The following is a 23,861-nucleotide window of genomic DNA, read 5'->3' on the forward strand; positions in this document are numbered from 1 at the left end:
TCCTTTCAAGATGATTTCATAAAATTGCCATAGGCTGTATCTCTGTGCTCTAAGGCTGTGAGGTACATGGTTTTGATACAAATGAGTGAGGGTGTTGCAGACACACAACTTATTGTGGCTCGATAATCTCATTAATCTTTATGGATTAGTTCAGGCAGTGGTAAACAGAAATAATTAATCAACAAAGGGAGAACACACAGGGTTATAGAAGGTTTACAAAAGACACATTGCACTGATTATTAGATTTAGGTATGGAAACAAATTTCTTAGTAACTGATGGTATATAGGATGTGTGCATTAGAGGTGATAAATACCACATTACAGAATCAGAATGCCATTCCATTTTCCAGGATACCTATGAAGTGAACTTGGCAGTGCTCTCTTACAGTGGTTCACAAGAAACACCTGAAGAAGACTGGATGTTGAAGGTGAACAGTCTACAAGAGTGCAGTGACTGTGAAACTATGACTGTGAGACCATAAGATCTATGGATAAATTATTATTTGTGGATAGCATTGTAAAACAAAACAATTAGTTACAAATAGTTGCTGAAAACATCTTTACTTAATTAAACCCCAACATATTTATAATTGAAAAGAGCAATGGAAAATAGCTTACCAATGGCTGCTTGCACTTCTATAGGCTCTGAATCCTGTGAAAATTCACTGAGCCCCGCTGCATTAACAGCTCTGACTCTGAAAATGTACTTCTCACCATTGACGAGCCCATGGCAAATGAATCTAAAGTAAACCAGTGAAGGAATACTTAGAAAGTATGAAGAATATTAAAAAAACTTAAGAGGAAAATAAAGCATTTCTTCCATAAAATGTATTCTGGTTTCTGAAAACTGAGGATAAACCATGACCCCAGTCACTTAAATGAATGTCAGAGAATGCAGAAAGTATCTAAGCACCTCACACATGCAACAAAGATAATATCTAAAACCATGTCTCTTCAGACATACCATTTATCAACAGTCTTTCCTTCTTAAGAATACACAAGTTTTTGTGTTGCTAGAGGGTCTAACTTACTTCTGTTATTATGTACAATCCATACTTTCTAATGGAAACAATGCAAAAATCTGCAGACATAAGCTCTGTATTTTCTTGTGGGATATCTTCATAACTAAAAGACACCTGTAGCGCAAGTTCCCATAATTCACTTCCAATCATAAATGAAAAATTGCAGTGTTCAAAAAAAATTATAGGGTATTGTGCAAGAGCTATGCAGTGTCTGATTTTTTAATTTCACTTTCTTGCTTTCGTACATGGCACAATAATCTAAGTCAGACAAACTCTTTTATTAAAATATTTTTTCTACTGGATTGCCTAATGATTACATGAAAAACACTCACCAATTTTCTCTGGTATTCACCCTGAAAACACGAAATTTCCCAAGACAGGAATAATTTCTTTCAGAAAAAATGAGTTGGGGGAATGTAAATACTTTATTTAAAACAACATTTATTTTTCAATAGGTATTTTCAGTGTATTTTATTTCACATTACTTTTATTTTGTTCTGCTTCATAATGTCACATCTTCCACTAGCAATGCTGACATCATGCAATGATGTACAAAGCAAATATAACATGGAAAACAATATTCAAAAATGAAAATTTTATTGTAGTGAAAAAAATAAAACCTGAATCAAAATTTTCAGAGCAGAATCTTCCCTGCCCATTCAACCAGACTTTTCCAAATCATTTGCTTTAACTAGGATGTGTGCAGAAAACATATTTCAGAAGATCAAAATATACTGCATAATGCAAACTATGAGCTACAGCTAATGCCTTGAGACTGACTCAGCTAGAATTTACAGACAGCCTGTGCCTGACTGCATCATACATTATATTGCACTGACTAAAAATGCAGTGATAGGAACCTAAGCAGTGTAGTAATATCACAGTATATAGAAACTCAGAACAATATTTTTATTTCTACAATGAATAAAGATCACATTTCATATTTTAACATCAGAAAGCAACATGAAACTTCACCAATACTTGATGCAACCACAATATAAATCATAGAAGTATATAATATTACCACATACAACTGTTGCAATATAAATGCACAAAATACTTAAAGGAAATTGTTGTGCTTGTGTTCAAGCAAGTGGGGGTTTAGGTACTTTTGATATACTAAGCATTTACAGTGCCCTTCTAAACAATAAAATTGGTCCAAGGGTATTTAGCAGAGTGTTACTTATTGCGATAAATGTTGTCATGGATAGCAATTACAAATAAGCATAATCAGTCATAACAAACAGGGACTGCTTCTGGATTGACATTAATCCACTTGTGATCAATTTTTGCAGTTACTCCTTTAGACTCTGAAGATTACATCCTCATTCAAATAAAACCAAACCTGATTTAGCTTGCAAAGTTTTAAATCTTGATTATTTCTTCTGACTGCAGACTGAGCTTCATGTCAGTAAGCAATGTGAGTTTACACCCAATATTTAAGAGTGTTCATTAGTATCTTGATAATTGCAAGAGCAGTTAGAAAGCAATATTGTTAGTGTGATATAGTCCACATGTCCTCCTGACATTCTAGATACACAGTCCAGAAATGTTAACAGCAGTCTTCCAAAACAAAGGACTTTGCTTCCAAACATTATGCAGTCTTCCGCATTTGTAACTTCAGTCATTCCTCACTGTACTGTTTTTCATCAAACTGATAGGCTGTAAAACAGCTAGAACTAGTGAGCTGCTTCTCTTTTCTTCACTAGCAATGTACATGTTTCCTTCCCCCTTGACTAATTATTTCTATTATAAGGTTGATTATAAATTCTTTTTGGAGAAGACTCACAGTTTGAAATATGTGTTTGTAATTTCTTATGAACTTCATCTGCAAGAGTGATTCCAGCCTGCTGGCTACCACACAGTGATTAACTCTACTACTACTACTAATGGCTGGAAAGCACATCTCTCCAGTAAATCAAAAACTGATGACCATAATTTCCATGCTTAAAATCTGTTACCTTGTGCCTTTCACTGGGTTGTTGTTGCATGGTTCCCAACGGCCAGATCCAACTACACTTGACTCAATGTAGTACCCAACCAGCTCCTTGGCATCTGGGGGCTCTGTCCAAGTGACAACAACAGAGGTATCTGTATTCCTAGTTGGCATAATACGGCCCGGAGCTTTGGGAATATCTGTGGGAGAGAAACAGAAATAAATCAGTGACCAGCCAGTCAAAATTTACAAATAAAATAAGGATGACATTCTATTCTTGATTATATTAGTACAACCAATACAGATTTAACCCTCAAAAAACTCCTCTGATTTAAACTAAGTAATCTGGCACAACAGGACAAGGTCAGTAGGTTCAAGCCTTCGGTGGTGAGCTGCCTCATTTCTCCATTGCCTATGATTCAGGGCATTTCCTTCAAACTACATCTAGTTTATTCCCTTGTGCTGAACATCTGCACTAGAGATGTGATTTGGAGCTTTCTAAAAGGGAAAAAGTTTAGGTTCACACTGAAGATTTTGTGCCTGCAGAATAAGTCAGAAACCAATGCCCCTGCTAAGTGTAAAAGGCATCTAAAGTGTTTTTCAGAAGAGCGGGTTTACTCTTCTAAAAGAATGTAGTTCATGTGCATCAGACTGCTCTGAGAATTCAAACAGTATGAAGTAAACAGAGACAATCCGGGAACTGGCTTGAAATCTGCACTGCTCTTTGGAAACAAATTGCTAATGTAGGTGTAGCTACTGATGCTTTACTGTGGTGAACATCTTGGCTTCTCTTGCAGTGGAAATAGACTCTGCATTCACATAAGTATTAAATTTCTCACTTTTGTTTAACTTGGCGAACAAGAAAGGTTAAACTCTGCTGATGTCTGGGCTTATTTTCAATAAAGACTGTAAGTAAAACAAAACATTTTTCTACTTCCTTGAGTATTCATTTTCTTTCACTATTTGCAGCCTTCGCAGTTCTTGGCATCATTATTTGCAGCTTAATTCCCTTGGTTTGCATCTGTCATTTGAGTATACGTTAAAGGTTCAACAACCAAACTAAAATTATTTTAGCTAAAGGGAATAAGTCACTGGCTACTGTTTATACTTGAATTATTTACTGGGCAGCTATCTGTCTTCGGCCAAAACCATTACATCATAAAATGAAAAGATACCATGGAGGTAATTGAATACGTACGACCACACACTTACCAAGTTTGTCGTCCACTACAGTGGCTTCAGTTGCTTCTGAAGGTTCACCGATTCCAGCTGAATTGCAACAGCGAACTCGGAAGCAGTAGGATTTGCCTTCAGCCAAATCAAAAACTGCAAAGCGAGGAGACTTCACAGGGATCTCGGTGTTCACCCTTTGCCAGTCCTCTGTGCCAGCAATGCACTGTGGTCAAACCCAGAAACCATGTTTGGAACAAAAACATCTAAAAGCTGAGTGTCTAACCCAACAGGACATTCTACCCAGACCACCAAATGTATGTCTGCAATGGAGAAGAGGGAGTCACGTTCCTTTTTTGGGCCTTTCCGCAGAATGAATGCATTTCAAAGCTTATGAATCTGCCAAATGTTTACCTACCCCAGAAAACATACATAAAATCTTACTGGGTTTAATATATCAAAGCTAAACTCCTCTCCACCACAAGGAAGTGATGTTGTTATGAACTGCACCCAGTTCTGAACCACTTTCAAAATAAGTTCTGCAGACATTCAACATCATTGAAAGAACAAAATTCTAACATTGCCACATTGCTTCTAGATGTTCATGTCACTCAATTTTTTTGTGGTGGCTTCCAGAATTAATCAGGATCTGCCCTTCATTCTCCAGAAAAAATCAACATGTGCAATTAATTTGTGAATTATTTTTATTTCTGTGGCTAGAAGTTCTACATACTTCGACCATTTATACCATTAATATTAGTGATTAATTTTTGCCTGTGATTTACATTAAGGATAATCTCAATTAATCATTCTGGTTTCTGAGGGATTTCAAATTCTCAGGAGAATATTATCTATGTGACATTAGTGCTCAGTACTCAGCATGCAATATGTTATTACAAAGCTTTCTTATATGGAAACTCAAAATTCATATATTCATCCTCTCTAAGTCTGTTGCTAAGTGAAAGTCATCTTTTAGACCAGATTTTGTAAGAGAGATGAAAAACACATAATGGGAAGATATTTATGTCTCCCTTGATGACACCTCTAGATTGATAGGGAAAAGCATTGATAAAAAAGTTTGTGAGCCATGAGATACAAGTAAAAAAGGTGATGGAATGAAGAATTTTCTAGGCTAGCAGCCAAGCAAGAACATCTCAGAAAAGCAGGACACCAAAATTCAGACTTATGCTGTTCTAGAAAAGAAATTTTGTCATCTTTGTTGAGCTTGTGAAGCAAATGGAAAGTTAATGTAAAGGATAAACATGAAAAGACAGCTGGAGGAGAAAGCACTGATGCCAAGAAACTCTTGCAGAATGCCTCCATCCAAAATGTTAACAATCTGTCCCACCAGACAAGCTTCATTTATACAGATTTTATTTTACATATATATATATATAAATACACATTTTTATATAGCATATATATGTGTGTGTGATATATATACATAAACATGTGACTTTGCTCTGTGCTTTCTCATTATGGAGGGAGTCTGACAGCTTGTCTACTCCAGGGTAGGTCAATGACACAATTCATAAAAGGATATTACAGTGTGTGACATGTTCTGCATCTACTTTTCTATTTCCCATCTTTCTTTTCTTCCTGGTTTATCTTAACCTACAGTAAAGTTATCTTGACGGAGTTCTAGTCCTGGCCCTAGTTTGGAAGTCTTAGGTGGAAATGAAAGTTAAGTAAAAGTCCAGAAGAGACGGTAAAAGAAATGTAAAAGATTGCCACAACATGGTTCTGATTTTGTCCAATTTTACCTTTTCCACAAAGTACATGATACCCTCATGGCCCCGCTGTCCTGGAGGTTTCCAGCTAAGCACAACATAGTTCTTGGTGGCTTCAGTAACTTGGAGGTCTGTAGGTGGACCAGGAACAACACCCTCTGAAGAACAGTGGAGAATAGGAAAGGGAACTGGGATTTAATTCCTTCATATTTTTATCAGAATTAGTGCCATTAATTAAAATATAGGAGTATTAATGTACTGTGGCATCTGATATTTTTTTTAAACATAAAGTTAAAAGCCTTCTAAACGTTGGTTTTAAACGTCCTTCTAATTCTAAGCATGTTTATTTGTTAGGTCTTGAATAATGAAACCTCACCTTGACAACCAAGTTGTGAGTTATTCAAGGTCAAGTGACTCTCAGAACAACGGACTTTGGGTGTGTGCCAAAGTCTACTGAACTCACTGGGAGTTCTAATTATTCAGCCAGCTTCACATTAGGCTTTTGTAGGCAAAAGGACTGTGTTTACCTGCAGGTTCTTCCTCAGTGACAATAATCTGTCCAGTCCATGGAGCAGAAGGGTGACCTGAAACAAATGTCAGAGGTATCAAGGGAATGGGAGACTTCAAAAACATTTGAAATAATGAGAAAACTGACTCCTGTGGTTCAAAATTAACATTTGCAAGATTCACATCAGCTCTATTTTTCGTTACTACTGTGACTGTTACTCACATAGTAAGCTAGTTACCCAAACTAGTTGTACGTTTACCAGCTTGAACATTAAAGGCAGCTCAGTGATCAATAGAGCTAGACAATTTAATCCACTGAAACAGCTATTCCTTCCTGAAACGTCACTGAGGTCACCGAGGTGACAAGCAGAGGTATTTGGCTCACTCAGCTCATAGTTTTCAAAGAGTGAACTTCAACTGTCTTTTCCATACCCTATTCACTTAGTTTAACAGCTCACTCATTAAACGAAAAGCCAAATTCCTGCAGGCTGCTCTTTGTCTCTTTTTAACCACTTTCCCTCACATTACCAGCTTTCAAATCATGGGTCACAGTCACAAACAGAAATGGCTCAGCCTGACTCAACATACCCACTTGATATGATTTGGTGGCTCTCTCAGCACCGCTACGTCAGCATATTACTGCAGTTATGCATTCAGCTATCAACCAGGTCAATGCACTTTCAGAGATAATTTTTGCAAATTCTGTTCTCCACCTCCACATGCTTGACCTTATATTGGCTGATCTGTTGGATCATGAAGGATGAGAGGAGGAGATCAGTTTCCACCCTTCCCACCAAGGAGTCTCCTCCAGACTTCAGGTTTCACATGTTTGTCCGAGCACAGTGCTTCCCAGCAGCGCCAAACCTTCTTCCTCTGGCCTTTTGTTTTTCTTTTGAATGGGAACTATGATCATCTGACTGCAGCCTGTAGCTTGCAGCTTTGTAGACATACAAGCTGGGACTGTGGGAGCCCTGTAGCTTGCATGCAATACCCCTTCACACTGCACCATTTTAAATAACAGGACTTCCAAAATTAGTAGAAATAATTGGATTTTAGGCATATGATTTTGGCATATGGGTAGAGAGATGTATTTGGAAGCAAAATGTCTGTGACACAGGAGAAATATCCTTGACTGGCAAAATGTCAGAAAGCAGGGAACTTGGGATCTGTTGGGCTACCCTGGTATTGTACTGATGTTACTGGAAGACTTCGATCATCACATGAGCCCAGAATGAGCCACCCTTGTCTGCGACTCAGAGACAGACTATTCACAGGATCCATTCAGCTATTTTGTTGGCTGAACAAAAGCAAGTCTCTTTAGGCAATTAGCTCTCCTGTGCCTTTTTCCCCCCTTCCTGCAAGTTCGGAGCACAGCACCACAGCCAGCCAAAGCCACTTCAGCCAACAGAGCACTTTGTGCAAAGAGCACCGAGATGATTTCTTCCTGGCAAAGCTGTTTCCAAAGAATATTTTGTTTTTGCATTGCTCCCTCTAGTGGTATTTCAAAGGTTTATGAGTAGATCGTTATATTATTATTTTTTTTTAATTACTTAAACCTCGCAGGTAACCTGCAAAAAGCACATCTTACTTCTAAGCCTGGCTCTGTCAGCAGGATCCAGAGCAGCCACGGGCTCTGACACCCGGGATGGCAGGCTGATGCCAGCTTTGTTCACAGCTCGGACTCGGAAAATGTAGGAACGGCCTTCAATCAGACCAGTGACAGGGAAACGAGCAAATTTCACAGGAGTCTCATTGCACTGGGTCCAGTGGGCCGTGCCAACCTCACACCTGAAAAACAGAAAGAACAAGAGCAGTGCTGGGAAGGGGAAAATGCCGACTTAGCTGGTTCATACCAGTTTCCTCTGCAGCGTTGTATACTGGTGACAGCAAAGCAGCTGCACCCAGGGGTCAGGGATGAAGTACCATCTGGGCATGCACTAAATCCCTCACAGCTGCACCCCTTCTTTCCTGAACTGAGGAAGGCGCATGAGCAGAACTCAATTCACTGTTTAAACTCTCCGAAGTATGCTTAAGGAGTGTCAGCTTTAGCATTCTTGGAGTGACATGAATTACATGTATCTTTTACATTTGCCAGAAGGTGACCAGTTCATGTTTCATGCAGTGCTTCACTACATCCTACAAAATGATGGGCTTCATGGGGCATGGAGACCTCCGTTGTGAGTTCTGTGACCAGCCCAGCACACAGATGGCTGTGAATGGGGTTAAAGTCAGTCACGCAGCTGGACCCTGCTTCAAAGGCTGCTGGGGCTGCCAAGGGAGCCTTTGGTTTGGTGGCTGCAGCCACTGCAATGACAAGACCCTGCAAAGTGATGCTGGTCCTGCTGCTGCAAAACCTCACACCTGACAGGAGGCTGTTTTCTGGCAGAAGAGATAACAAGCAGCAGGAAGGGACTGCAGTGACTTCAGCTCAGGCAGCCAGGAGAAGCCTGTGGGGATGGGTTCCCTGTATCCGCAACATGGTCAACAGGAACATGAACTAGCAGCTTGGGAAAGACTTTTTATTGTTAATGAGATACCTGCCAAACTGAATGTTGCAGTGCCTACCCAGATTTCTTGGCTTCTGTGAGCATCTCTTTTCTGGGAATTGTTACCATCTTGCTCAGGGTGGTTTTGTGGCTCTGGTTTCTGCTTGGGGCAAAGGATGCCCACGCTTTGCCCCTAGCATTAGCACAGACCCCTCCTGCTGCCTTGGGTTACCCACTTACTCTAGGGTCCTTACTCCAGGTTAGGGGCTAACGTGGCTGAATATTTGGGTGCCTAAATACCTTCAGTGGGATCAAATACTGGAGAGCAGCAACACAGCTTTGAATTTAGGAGCAAATTTAGAATAAAGAAGGTGAACACAAAGGAAAAAGCAAAGTGCCATTCATCTTGAGGTTAGTCTTACTGCTGACATCCCTCAATAGTCTAGTTTTAAAATGAGATATTATTTTTCAGAGTCTAGTCCTGTCTTTTGTTTAGGCTTTTTCAATGAATGTGAGAACCATAGCTTAGGTCTAGCGCAGCATAGTTACAGTGGCAACTGACACTCAGAAGTTAGAAAACCATTTTTTTATTATTTTAATTATATTTGAATTGAACGTACTAATGTTAGATTTATTTCACAAAGCAATGACTTCTTTTTCACATATATAATTTATATATATACAACGGCATAATACAGTGGCATATATATATATATATATAAAATGTTTGCGGGTTTTTTTAACATGCATCTGAATAAACCCACAGAAACACCATACTACTAATGATGTATTCTGTTACTGACATTCAAATAGATATTAGCAGCTCCGAAGATCATTGCAAGTCTCAAAATACTGACTGAATTTCTTAAACCCCAGGCTTCTGGAATCCTGCCACTGTGTGACACATTGACGTTTCATATTTTTAAAAATTATTTCAAACTCTTATTGTTACAGAGAAAAACACCTACGCGTGACCTGCATGCAGCTTGTCAATCTAAGAGTTTGGAAAACAACAGTGCATAAAAGAAATGTAAGTCCCTTTGGGATAATATTTTGCTTTGTGCTACGTAGTAACTATTTGGAAAGGTGCAGGAGAGCACTGACACAGAAGGAGCCACAGCTGCCTGATGGAGCCGATTCTGTAAGCTACCAACCGCTGCAAAGTCCCAAAGCCTCTCAAGCCCCACAGGAAGCAGCGAGGGCTGAGCTATGCAGTGTCTCACAGAATCCTTTCTATGTAGTTAAATGAAGCAGGACGTAATTATTTCCATGAAAGTTGTATCAGGCCCAGCCAATCTAAACCAAAAAAAATGATTTTCTTCTGGCCAGCAACAAGAATTAAAATAACAAAATGACCATTTTATCTCATGCTTTTCAATGTGCTTTTAGATTTTTGAGTTAGAATGAGCAGCAATATAAATTCTCCAGTCTGGCGTGCTCACTGACCTGTCAATGAAATATCCAAGGATGGGGTTTCCTCCATCAACAGCAGGCTGCTTCCAGGAGACAATGACATAATCTTTGTTGGCATCTAAGCACTGCACATCTAGTGGTGCGCCAGGGGCTCCTGGGATTTCAGCGTCAGCATCTGTGAGGATGGAGACATGTTTCCAAATGTGAACCATAGTTCTTTCTCAATTATTAATCTTTAGGACCAAACTCTGCACCTAATGAGCCAAAAAAAGAAGTTCCATTACTGGCTTCAAAAAGTATTTATTTTTATATTGCCAGTGTTTTTTCTAGGTTTTGGGTTTCTCTTTGGCACATTTACAAATGCTTAGTATGTTATAGCATACTGTACATGTAGTTCACCTAGGCATTTTAAACAAAATTAGTAACATGCATTCTGGTTGGGTCACTGTCAGAGACGTAGCTGAATGAAAAACTCCACAGACTGTATATTTACCTGCTATTCTACTTAGGAGAAGAGGCTGATATATTGTCTTACTGCCAGGTAATGGCTCAATCAAAAGTATTCATCCACTGCATATACAACACTGAAAGCTCTTACCTCCACACATGGCCCTTCATTGTTTGTTTTCGCTTACCTATGAACTGCAAAGGTATCAAAACCTTTTGAATTTTAATTATATTACACATACACTATCACTGTGGAATATAACCTCCATAAGAATGAGCATATTGTTCCTTTCAAGTGTTTATCACAAACCTGGGACTGCTGATGTCAAAGGGTCCTGGCTTCAGCTTCTGGACATATCTTATTGAAAACTTTAAAAAACAGAGCACAGTGCTGGGCACTGGGGAATTTTACTGTTTACACAGAGTCTGATTGGTGAGATAGGGTAATTTTCATGTCGAGAAAAATAACCTTTACTGGAAGAATGTATGAAAGATTTTCAAAGAAAAGAGGTGGTTTCTCTGAAGAATAGCACCAATTTGTACACTTACGTGTAGCATTTTTCAAGCCCTGTTGTAAGTTTAAAAGAAGACCTGACTTAGACAAGAAAGATGTATAGATCTGAAGAAAAAAATACTTTGCTAAAAAACCTTTTTCATACATTCTATCTAAACCCTAGACTTCTTAAACAGTATCGGTGTTTCAAGGCATTACAGGATTTTGTACTGCAATATACAGTAATCCCTATTTTTTATGCTTTTGGCCTTCAGAAAAAAAATGGCTTAAGTAAAACAGTAGTCTTCAGAAAAAAGAAACCCACATTTTACACTGTTTCTTCTCTTACAGGCAGAGTAGCATCATATGGAGCTTACGTGCTCTAATTACAGCTAACCTGATGTATTTTTAAAAACAATAACATACAGGATATAAGCAATCCAGATAACAAAATAATAGGAACATTAAGAGCAATAACAACATGCATTTAGTGCTCTCCATATGAAAAGTTTTAGTTGCCCGTATTTACCACTTGATGGAACATGAGACACCACAGTTTCTTTCCAAGACAGACTGGGAAATAGCTGGGACAACCAGCATTGCTGATCAGCCTCCAGGAGGCTAGGATTTCACCCCTGATGGGCTTGCTGACAAATGCTCATCTGTAACCATGGCAGAAGGGTCACACACCCTCTCTAAGTCCATCTAGAGACTTAACAACATGTACTTGATCAGTGCAGCGCTCACTTCCATCTATACACAGGAATTTCTGTGTGTAACACAGAAAGACAACGGCTTGTGCCTAAATACCATAGCTAGCCATTTACAGCAAATCTGTCTACAGTTTAGAAGGAGCAGTGAGGAATATAGTAGCTAACCTGAGACTGTGGGGACGTTTTAAGTAGGAATGTATAATATAATTGCTCTAATTAGAATTTGGCAAACACACTGATTGGCTAATAAGATACTCTGGTGAAAGGGATTGTGGGTTTGCAATCAGGTCGTACCTGAGCTGCTGGAAGATGTAACAGGAATGAGGGTGATTATTTATTTATATGGCAGCACAATTTTAAACAAAGCAAGAAAGGCAAGTCCTATTTCTTGTCACAGCTGCTCATTTCAGTAGAGTCTTTCCTCAGGTGATGAAAACATCTGCTCCAGTCATATTTTCTGAGCAGGCTGTTATCTCACACAGCTCTGCTGGACTTGGCAACATAGTACCATTCTGGGCATGGTCTTAGAGCCAAGAATTCCCAGAGCATTTTGAGTTAGCATTACACACTTCAGCTGCTTTCAGCAGCTGGGACAGATATAGAATCAGCACACAACCTGATAGCCATGGCTCCTTTTAAAGAGATATTTCTCTAATAGAAATTCAAGGAAGTTTTTTTGTGGTACAAGCAAACAACACCTGGAGAAATTGCATTTTAATTGTACACTCTGCTGCTTTACTATAGAGAATCACAGAATGGTTGAGATTGGCAGGCAACTCCAGAGATTGTGTAGTCCAACCCTAAGATCAAAGCTGGCTCGGCTAGACCTGGTTGCCCAGGACTATGTTAAATCAGGTTTTGGATATCTCCAAGGATGGAGACTCCACAGCCTGTCTGGGTAACCTATTCCAGTATTCAGTCACCCTTGTATTAAAAAAAGTGTTTTCTTATGTTAAAATGAGCTTTCCTGTATTTTAATTTGTGTCCATAGCCTCTTGTCCTGACACTGGGCACCACTGACAAGAGCCTGGCACTGTTGTCCTTACTCCCTTCCGTCAGGTATCTATACATATAGATAAACTCCCCATAGCCCTCTCTTCTCCAGGCTGAACAGCCCCAGTTCTCTCAGCCTTTCTGCATAGGAGAGGTGCTCCAAGCCTTCAATCACCTTCACAGCCCTTCACTGGACGCACTCCAGTAAGTTCCCTTGTACTGGGAAGCCCAGAACTCAATCCAGCATTCCAGATGAGTCTCACCAGTGCTGAGTGGAGGGAAAGGACAACCTCCTCAACTTGCTGGCAATGCTTTTCCTAATGCAGCCCAGGATGACACTGTCCTTCTTTGTGACAATGGCATGTGTTCGCCTTGGCATCCACCAGGACCCCCAGTATCTTTTCCGAAAAGTGGCTTTTCAGCCAGTGAGCCCCGAGCCTATACTGGTGCATGAGCATATTCTTCCCCAGGTGCAGATCTTTGTGTTTCCCTTCCACTGTATCTTTTCCTGCATTGTGCATTACAGACCCCTCAAATGGTGCACAAAATCTTGATCAAAACAGTGTACTTTTGGCTGGCAGTGAGAGGGTTACAAAAATAAATTTTGAAGTTATTATGTAGATTTTTCCTCTTTATGACTTATGTCCAGTACTCTTTTCAGGCTGAAATTGAGAAAGAGTTTTGTTACATCAACACCCTAGATTTCCTCCTCAGAATGCCAATGGTGTCTGGAAGTCTTCTAGCACGTGACACCAATGCATGAGATATACATTCAGTTTTTCCAGAGTTAACAATTGGAAGCTATATTTCTAGAATATATGAATAGAAAATCATTATCCTCTTTTTAATGGGAAAAAAAAAAAAAAAAAGCACCTCAAATGTCTAAAGCTTATTTTGCCAGCATGTTTTCCTCATTTTGGTATCCTACCAGTATCCTACCTCGAACGAAGACATAAGCACTGTACTCTTCATAGTAGTCTCCCATCACCACTCGTAGAGTGTAAAGACCTTCATCTTCCTTGTTTGCATGAGTCAGTGTTAATGAAGCTCGCTCCCCACTCCAGTGCATCTGGACCCATTTGGATGGTGTAATAAGAACACCTAGAAATTAGAGAATTTCATTATGAGAACTAGCTGGATATACTAAGGAACAGAGTCCAAATATGAAGACTATATTGGAATAGATTGGAAATACACAAGAGACCATTCTTACTATGCAATTTTCTGTCTTTGAACACAATCATAAATTATAAATCATAAATGTTCTCATGCCAATTTTGTCTTAGTTTTCAATGTGTAACTTCAGAAAGCAACAGCTTTTTAGTCAGCTGTTGCACAACACATTTGTGCAACTACTTAAGAAATGTCTTGTCATATAAATAAATAGTAAAAACTACGTGGGCTATGTAGATGGGCCACATAGATGTTGGAGCTGATCAAAATGCTTCTAATTTAAATATTTTAAGGAAGAAAAAATCCCTAGAAGACATTTTCACGGTGCTTCATCAGTTTTCTAACTGTGGTTCCACTTCAAAATGCTGGATTTTGAAAAACTTTTAATTGAAAAAGAGAAAATGTTACTCTTTGAAAATCTGAGAAAGTGACGATCAAATCATAAAGTTCACATGTGCTGAAATAAGTAAAAATTTACATAAGAGCAGTTTTTATTTCTTCTTGTCAAACTTTCTCACCATTTCTGTACCATTCGATTTCTGGTTTGAAGCGCTTGATATCAGGACTGATGACAACTGTGCAGCCCAGACTCATTGTCTCGCCTTCTCTCCCAAAGGCTACATCAAACTTGTCGACAAAGCTGATTTCAAACCTGGAAGCATAGCCATGAGGGGTAACGCCAACTATGTAAGGGAAAAAAAACATCTGGTTGGTTACTTTTTCTTTCCTTTTGTGACAAGAGTAGGAAGCAAAAGTACCCAATAATTATGAGTACAATCTCAGGCAAAGTTTAAGGTATAAATAGAAACAATGTATATAAAATCATCATCTTCAGAGGTAATTGCAGTGTTAAATAATCCAAGCCTTTACTATCACAGAGAATCAACTATTTATTCATACAACTCTAGTTCTTGCAGCTAGTTCATTTTCTCAGGGAAAGGCTCCTGCAGAATTTCAAAATTTCAGATCCAGCATTTTATCATAAGGTTTGTTTTATAACTTTAAAAGACTTCTATTTATGATTAATGATTTGTTCAGGCCCAGCTGATCTTTAGCTTATATGGTTCTTCTCTTTCCCTAATTTAATTCCTGCTCCATCTCAGGGCAGTCATGTGTCCCCTCAGCCTTCATTTTCATAAACTAAATAAGCCTTTGGGAGGGCTCTTAATATAAAATTAGCTCCCCATTCCCTCAGGCATTCAGGTAGCCTGTTTCTGTACTTGCTCCCGTATTTATCTTTTCTGGTGCTGTGAGGCCCAAGTTGTGCAGTACTCCAGACAGAATAGCCGAAGTGCCTTACACTTGTACTGAATGTACATGGCACGGGAGCTTCCATGTTTCTTTTGAAAACAGCTCAGCTGGTAAAACCTAGGGTCACATTTTCCTTTTCCACAACTGCCTTACACTGGTGGCTCTCAGTCTTCCTGTAATAAATGAATATATGCAGATTGTCATCTTCCTTTCCCATAACCAAGTCATAAATCCCAAATTATATTGGAAATGTGTGGCCTTGCATTTTGTAATGTGGTACATAATTTTGTTTCTATTGTTTCAGAGCTTTGGTATATAAATACCAGCTAGTATGCCTTTGCAACATATCTCTGATTCTATTTGTGCTGCTACAATAAAAGAAATGTCCACAAGTCTCATCTGTCAAGCCTTTCAACCACAGGGCCCCTAGGGCACTTCACCTGCATGACATACACGGGTGGATTGTCTTAACGTCATGGAAGTATCTATGCAATACTGTAAATCACTTCAAAGTGTGAGTTTCTTACGTAAAACAAGCTACCATTTTTACCTTGATATATCCAAAATATTCAAATTGGATTCTGGCTCTTTGATCTTTTCTACACATTTACGCAATGCATGGAGTCACATAGCTGCAGACAAGAACAATTAAGTCAACTATTCTACTTAGGTGCATGCACCCCCTAGATTTTTTTCTAGGCCATGTTTTACATATTGCAAAAGATGAAGTGTCTCTTCTTTTGACAGATTTTATTCCACAATAAAGTGCAATATTAAAAAATTGTTTCTTATATAATCAAACAGCCATAGTCCTAGAAGGCAGTGTCTTTTTCCCCTATAGGTGAGGCTAACATAATCTGAAACTGTAGAGCTCAGTACCTTTGTAAATCAGACCTGCTTCCTTTTTAAATAATGTTAAAAAATAGTCTGCTTAGTCATTTCTCATAATGTGCAACTGTAAATGGATGGGTCAAACAAACATATGGTGCAACTTACAGCCCAGAGGCATGGAAACTGTTCCAGCATGCAGAAGACTTGGATCAATTTCTCCTTTGTATCCTAGGCAGAAAAAGAACAACTTCAGTCACTATCACCAAGAGGTAAAGGCTCTCTGAGCCACAAAACCAAAATTGGTAATGTGCATCTTAACAAAAAAAAAAAAACCCAAAGGAAATATTTTGCAAACCTACTCTTTACCACAAGAGAAGCATAAGCCGAAATTTCTCCTTTAACATTCATAGCAGAGGCCCGATACTGAGCAGTGTCGTCAAAATCACATCTAAAATGAAAGAAAATATTAAGCAGAGCACCCATTTTACTCCTTGTCATGGCCTCTCCCGTTTCAGATTAAAAAAACACTAAGAAATCTAGGCAAAATCTATAAAGAAGTAAAAGCTTGGAAGAAAGACACACTGGACTAACTAGTTAAGTTTTTATCAATGTTAAAAATCCAATATTTGAAATAAATGTCTCTTTTCAAATATCACCTACAGATTTGAAATTAAGAATACAGCATAAGTAGGAACAAATTGTCTGATGATATTTATCTAAGTTATCTCTAAGTGTTCTCTTATTTACTGCCTCCTATGGAGAGATGCCTAATGTGGAACCTGTAGAAATGGTAGATACCATAAAATATTTTCAAAAGGCACCCACTAGTATCTGAAACTAGTCAAAATCTATATCAAATCTAGATTGTTACTGATTGTCAAATTAACTGATTGGGTCTCATGTTTTCAGTGTTTTTTAAATCAAAGTGACTGCAAAGAACTCCTATTTGGAGGATGACTACTGTTAGAGATCTTTTTTGTGTCTAAGTGAGGACATCTCAGTTCTGTTCCTCATTTCAGTAAGAATCAGGAACTTTGCTGTATTTGAGAAAGTTAACTCACATATTTTTATCCTGGATCAGATTTTTCTCATGTTAAACTATACTCATGAAGCAGACAAATGGAAAAAAATAATCACAAATGTCCCACATGTTTTTGACTCAGCCATAAATAGAATAACAATCCAGATAAATTGCTCACTCAGGTAAACTGCATACCATCTACTGAGGAAAACCAGAACTGCTTCAACATTTAGTAGACAACATTCATTTCAGCAGTACAAACTTGGTCCGTCTTACATCCCCAAGAAATATGTTCACATCTTTCAGGTCTCAATCTATACCAACATTTCAGCTTAAAGGGTTTGTTCTAGTATCTATTATTTGCTTACGTGCTAATCTCCAGTGAGTGCAGCCCATACCGACTTTCAATGATATACTTGCCAGGGTGAGTCTGTACATCAATGGGTACATTGTTTTTGTACCTATGGAAAAGCAAAGAAACCGTGTGTCACAAATGGAAGTGTATAATTTTATACTTCAAAAGGTCAAGTGCTTGATGTTTGAAATAGAACATCAGTTTCTGCATATTTCTCCCAGATAAACTGTGAATTTTATTTTCGAATTATAAAGAGAAAATAGTCTTGAATGGGATGAGAATCAGTTTCTATTACTATGAACTTAATGTTACTACTTGTAAAGGAATGGAGGAGTCACATTAATAACACCTCATGAGTAACATCTGTGAATTGCAAACTGAAAATTCTGTAGCATCCTTACCTACTAGATATCGTACGCAATTTTTTTGTCCACATATTTGATCTACTTTCAAAACCTGCATATTCACAATAATGTCAGGTAGGAAGTTAACTTTTTTATTATTATTTGCATAGCTAATTTGATGGGATTAGACTGGTAAAGAAAAATTGTCTTGCTGGTAAAGTGCATTGCAGCGAGGGATCAGGCAAAAGCTGTACTACTAAAAACTTCTCTGCCTTTACAGGTATACACTATGAGTGTTTTCTGGTACAGTTACATCTTCAGGTAGGAAAAGTTTACTGTTCAAAATCCCCAGTAAGTAATTTGAAGGAATGAACAAATACTGATCTGTAGTGAGCTGGTACTGCTAATTTCAGAGTTGCTGTAAACAGGCTGAGATTCACAGAGGGAGAATTCAGTGGTTCACGCTAAATTCTTCCTCATCAACCGTTGCATAGAGTCATTCATTCTGGACAACACATGTATAACCAAGTAAATGTTCAAGTGAATCCCATCTTAAGTAATCACTAGTAATAAACCGTCAACAGGAGTCTAATAAAATTACACACTGAACTGTATTCAGTACATTTGGGATTGATTTGAGGTCTATAAAGAAACAACGTTTCCTAAGATAGTGTCATCCTTTAACATAGCTTTCCCTGTGCTCCGTAAGTTACATATATAAGGGAAGTGGAAATAAAAATTATGATTGATAGATAGAAGTATCTTCATCTCTTACTTTGATGTAGCTTAAATAAACCTTTCCCTTCCTAAGTCGTAACAGATATCCAGCCAAAGAGCTTTGCTTCTTCATTACAGATTTTAAATTTTAAATCTCTCATGATTTGCAGTCAGGAAAGGGAACTGGTCTTGTGTCAGTGGCTTGTCCTACTTCACCCAACAGGTCAGTAATAACAGATTTTATTTTTACCAAGAATATTATTAGTTTAATATATGTCGAGATGAAACCATATCCATGATAAATCTGCAAATTGCCTTTCAGCACTTTCAGTGTTGAGGAATAAATAATATTTCCCTGGCTACAAATATTTTTGCATAGTAATACACTGGGATTTTTCCAAGTGCCAGAGTAAGGGAGGATCATAATCCCTTATGCTTTTCATCCTGATCTTCTTCTTAGCAAGGTATTTATGAAAAGGGACTCAATGCAGGCCAAGACTTCAAACACTTGCAGAGATGCTTGACCTCATTACAGATCTCCTACTGCGTTATCCTGACTTACAACAAAGAATAATGCATGAGTCCAATAAGAGTAATCCATTCACCACCACTCTTCACCTCATCTGTGCAATGGTGCCTCCCAGACTGATCTGCCTGGGAACATCTGGGCATTTTTATATTCCATGTAGTGCATCAAATAGTTTAGAAAAATAGGATAGTGCTATCAGTTCCTAATATTTTCCAGGGAATATGAAATCCTGTGAAACAGCACTTGACTCCATGATCTCTTTACATTTTCTCCAAAGGGCTGGGCAACCCTCAGATCCTGTTGGCAATGAAGGCATTTGGTAGCATGTGATGCCATGCAGAAACAAGCTTTGACTGAGTCATGCCAGCAGTGATATGACTTGCACTTGTTTTATTTTCATTATCAGGTTAGTAAAAAATAATTGATTTAATTTTCATGTACTTATATTCATCTATGGAAAGCATATGGCTTGTGTGTGTTAGAAGGACCACTTGTTATTTCTGGAAATGCGAGTTCCAGAACAGCCAAGTCATTAGCTAATGTTGGACTGCAACCTCCCACTGTCATTATGCACTGATAGTTTATGCTTCTGCTACTGGTTTCAAGTGTCCTGGGTTTTCCATATGCTTTTTCCAAGGGAGTCAGAACAGCTGCATGAGACAGTAATGTTTTCTTTAGAGAAAGTTCATTAAGTTTTATAACTTTTCAGGTACGTGAAAAGGTCTTCGTTGCTTATGCAAAGAATGACTGTTTGGAATACGCGACTGACATTTCGTTAGAAACGCTGAATGAAAGCTGACATCAGCATTGTTCTGTGTCTCAGAGTAAAGGCACCTGCTGAAATGGCTGTGAACTCTTGGGGTTTTTTCATTAGTAGCCTGTGCTGAACTGAAATCCCTTTGGAATTCAGATGTACAGTAAAATGATATATTAATTTCCACCACCCACATTTAGCACTTAGATGAAAGGCAGGTTCACAGTGAGAGCAACAGCAGACAGCTGAAGGTTTGCTTTAACCACGTCAGGTTTCTGGGATAACGTGTATCGCAACCGAAGTGAAAAAGCCTCAGCTCTTGCATTCTTGGCTAGGATTCGGGTTACAGAGCTGGATTACAGCCGTGAGTGTAGCTGACCATTCCTTATGTCCAGCTGAGACCAGACTCAAAGGGTTTGTCTGGAATCTTGTCTAGGAGCAATGTCAAAGCAGGGCACTTGCAGCCTTTACACGTGTCCATGAAGAGCCTGGCTACTGGTTGTCATAAGTCTGAGAAGAGAGACCAAGTGAACTCGTGGGTATCAGCTCTGGCCTATTAATGTACCTCTTAGCAGCACTTTTTATGAAGCTCTGAGATTAAGGTTTTTAAGACCTAAATAAACATAGAGTCCATTAAGCAATTCAAGCAGTAAATTGCAAAAAATTAGTATTGCTTTACATCGTGATATAGTAAACGTTTTCTGTTTTCTCCACAAATAGACTCCCCATAGGACTTACGCCTAATCAATGTTTACTGCTGAATGCAGGCTTAGGGTTTTTTAAAACATTTTATAAACACATACACACATTTTATATACACATTCTAGAATAACCTTTTAAATTAAATAAGGAGCATCAAATCTCATTTTATGTTTGGAAAAAAGTTGTTACATATTATATTACCAACTTGATGGTATCCGTGTAGCATGAAACATAAGAAATATCAGCGCAATAGGTGGTGAGACAGTAAAGCTTCACAAGTCACTGTTAATTAAGTTAAATCAATTCCAGTCAGGGTAAGCTTTAACCCAAGAGTCAAATTAGACCTTCAGCTATGACTAAGAGTATCTTTTGGGTTTCTTACAGTAAAGGTTTGGTTCAAAACCCATTCAAATGAATGGAAAGTTTCCACTAGACTCCAAAGCTTTCATAATATTTGAATGGTCCTGGATCCGAGTCTTTGACTTCGAATAATTATGTCTGCTATGAACACCCTGTGTCATGAAATTCCAGTTTCATGGAGATTCAGTACTTGGCTCAACAGCCAAGCAGCTAGTTTTTAACCAAAGCATGCTTTAATGCTTCAGAACATTAATGGCATTTGTAGACTAAATAGAACTATTTGGAAAATATTATTTTAAGGATAGTACTGGTGATAAATTAAACTGCTATTTTTCCTTCATCAGCAGATGGAATGTACTGGATGTCTCTATGAAAAAAAATAATCTATGCATTCCTATTGCTGTTACACAAAGTATTATTCTGCTTTTTAATATTTTGCTTTCTTTTTGTATGAGGTTACTTGAAAGGTGTTTGACAGTCCTCTGTACCTGTTTTTTTTTTATCGAACTTGCATCTTTGCATCTTTCTGGAAAAAATACCACATTCGCTAAGGTGACTTCAGATATTGGTTATGTGGTGACTTTCAGTGCTTGAGATACAAACTTACCATGTAACACGGGGTGCTGGCCAGCCAGCTACGGAACAGCGAAATTTGACATTTTGCTTTTCCCAGACAGTGTGGGAACGAGGCTCAATAATAAACTCAGGAGCATGTAAAAGTTTATCTTGATTCAACTTTTTGTGGAATGCCTGAGTATCTTCTAGCTGGAAAAGAAACATTTCATTATAAACTCCAGCAGCTATAAGTGCAAATTATTAATATGCAAAAAGCTTTTTTTTGAAGACCAGTAAAAAATTATGCTTTTTTTATTTAAAAATCCAGACAGACATACTTCATTTATTTATCTCACCTAGACACAGAAAACAAAGTTTTCATCTTCAAGAAGCTCTCCTTCCAAAATAGCTAGAGTTGATTTTACTAGGGTTTTTCCCTTAAAATTATTCTAAGTAGAATAATTTTCCACATTTTTTTTTAATACAGAGTGAAGGGTGAAATATGTCTGAAACTCAAATGTCTTCTGTGCTTTTTCTCTAATGCAAGATCATGTATGCCTAGATCATCTCTTACAGACCTGCTCTCAAACCTTTCCTACTGATGGTATCTTTCATCCTCCAGGAGTAACTGTTTCAATTGCATGGCTATCCACAAAGCTGCAAGAAAAAAATCCTAATATACTATAAATCTTGCTTTCTTCAGACTATATGATTTATTTTCTGCCCTAATTTTCACATATATGGAGAATTACAGGTCCCTGTATTAAGGTTATTGAAAGAAGACACTTTCATAATCCTCTCGGTCTTCCATAAACTGCGCAATGCCAATTGTCCTTACAATTGTTTCTCAGTTCTGGACAGGTTCTACTTGTCCTCAATGTTCATAAAACAGTAAATACTCATTATCAGAGGTCCAACAGTCTCCACACAATTAAATAATTCCTCCCCATGTTTTAGTGACAATATTTTTGTTAAAACACTCTAGAATGGCATTTGTTTTTATACATCAATGACTGACATCAGATTTCTGACCTGTCACCTCAGGTACTTCTACCTAGTCAGGTATTCCTCATTTACTTGTTCTTTTCCTTCTGTGTGTAGTAAGCTCCATTGCTGTTATCAAATTTTACATTCACTGTTTCTCAATTTTTGAGATGATTTTGAACTTTTACCTTACGTTTAAAAATGTATATGCCCTTTCCAACCTCATGTCATGAGGCTATTTTATAAGCATATCACCAGTTCTTCTGCTCAAAACATTAATATATTTGCTAAATTAAACATATTTTCACTTGATATATTCTGCCATTCTGGTCATAACGTATTTGTACCTTTGCTCTGAGTACTGGTTTTTAAGAATTTGCAGAATAATATCAAAGCTACCTACAGTTAGACATTCAGTTCCAGATGTCTTTGGCAATCCCTGGTTTACACCCTGTGATTAAAACTCTGGAGTAAATATTCTTCATGAGCTTGTTCCCAGGCCATAAAAACCTAGAAACTGCCCCATCACATTCTTATTTGCAAGATACATGTATTGGCAGCTTTCTGCTCTGCCCAGCCACTGCCTCATTGTCCAGGCAAAGGATGCTGTGCCATTTAATTAGGTGTGGGCATGACCAAAGAGTGTTCCCCAGCCCTGCTCTCCCTCACTTTCTCCCAGCACAACAGAAGCATTCCAGCATACCTCAGGCACAGTGCCTCTTTTCTTATCTGCCTGACACCAAGATAACAAGACTTTAAGTCATTGAAAAGGTTTCCACTGAAAATCCTTTGTTTTTTTACTACCAGTATTGCGGTTGCCCACATGGTGTAAATCAGGGCCCTATTGTGCTAGGCACTTTACATACACCAAACAAAAAAGATCCATGCTGTTTATAGTCTAGGTGTTCATTTCTAATTTTTTACCGTTTTCTTCAGGGCCACACGTTCAGCAGACTCCCGGATCGCTACTTTCCTTGATTTTTTTTCATGACGTTCCTCTTCAGAAGTTGACTTGGCCACCTTGCTGACACTAACTCCTTCACCTGTGGCAAAAAGGTTCCTCTTGGCAACATATGCAGCACTTTCTTTAATTCTTTCTTCTTCTGTGTCTGTGATCCCACTGATACTTACTTCTCTGAAAGAATTTTTAAAAAGCAGAATCCCATTGGAAAATGCTGAAAACATATTCCATTTATACTTTCTATCAAATTAGCCAACTGCAGTGACCAACACTTTCATATTTCTGCTATTACAGTCTCATATCTATTCAAAGCTGAAACATGGAAGGGTACTGCGGTATGACTAAGTATTTCACCGTCCAAAGTCATGGCTGTTGTCAGTGCCTCTCTGTGTAACTATGCCATACATGTTCTCA

At 38.2% G+C, this 23,861-nt stretch overlaps 1 protein-coding gene across 4 annotated transcripts in view; it reads right to left on the reverse strand.

Moving 5' to 3' along the window:
* The window catches only part of MYOM1 (myomesin 1), an 80,482-nt gene that overhangs the window by 34,763 nt on the left and 21,858 nt on the right, over positions 1-23,861 (reverse strand). For all 4 annotated transcript variants that reach the window (XM_056330081.1, XM_056330080.1, XM_056330078.1 and 1 more), the window contains 14 exons: positions 23,411-23,621; positions 21,555-21,712; positions 17,555-17,647; positions 16,525-16,613; positions 16,331-16,393; positions 14,602-14,766; positions 13,850-14,011; positions 10,298-10,439; positions 7,954-8,153; positions 6,386-6,442; positions 5,892-6,016; positions 4,171-4,354; positions 2,984-3,158; positions 619-740 (listed from right to left, as the gene is read on the reverse strand). In XM_056330081.1, coding sequence (XP_056186056.1) covers positions 619-740; positions 2,984-3,158; positions 4,171-4,354; positions 5,892-6,016; positions 6,386-6,442; positions 7,954-8,153; positions 10,298-10,439; positions 13,850-14,011; positions 14,602-14,766; positions 16,331-16,393; positions 16,525-16,613; positions 17,555-17,647; positions 21,555-21,712; positions 23,411-23,621 — 1,946 coding nt within the window. The remainder of the gene's footprint in view (positions 1-618; positions 741-2,983; positions 3,159-4,170; positions 4,355-5,891; positions 6,017-6,385; positions 6,443-7,953; positions 8,154-10,297; positions 10,440-13,849; positions 14,012-14,601; positions 14,767-16,330; positions 16,394-16,524; positions 16,614-17,554; positions 17,648-21,554; positions 21,713-23,410; positions 23,622-23,861) is intronic.

This window comes from Falco biarmicus, chromosome 3 (assembly GCF_023638135.1).
Source record: "Falco biarmicus isolate bFalBia1 chromosome 3, bFalBia1.pri, whole genome shotgun sequence".
In the NCBI taxonomy this organism is placed as follows: Eukaryota; Metazoa; Chordata; class Aves; order Falconiformes; family Falconidae; genus Falco; species Falco biarmicus.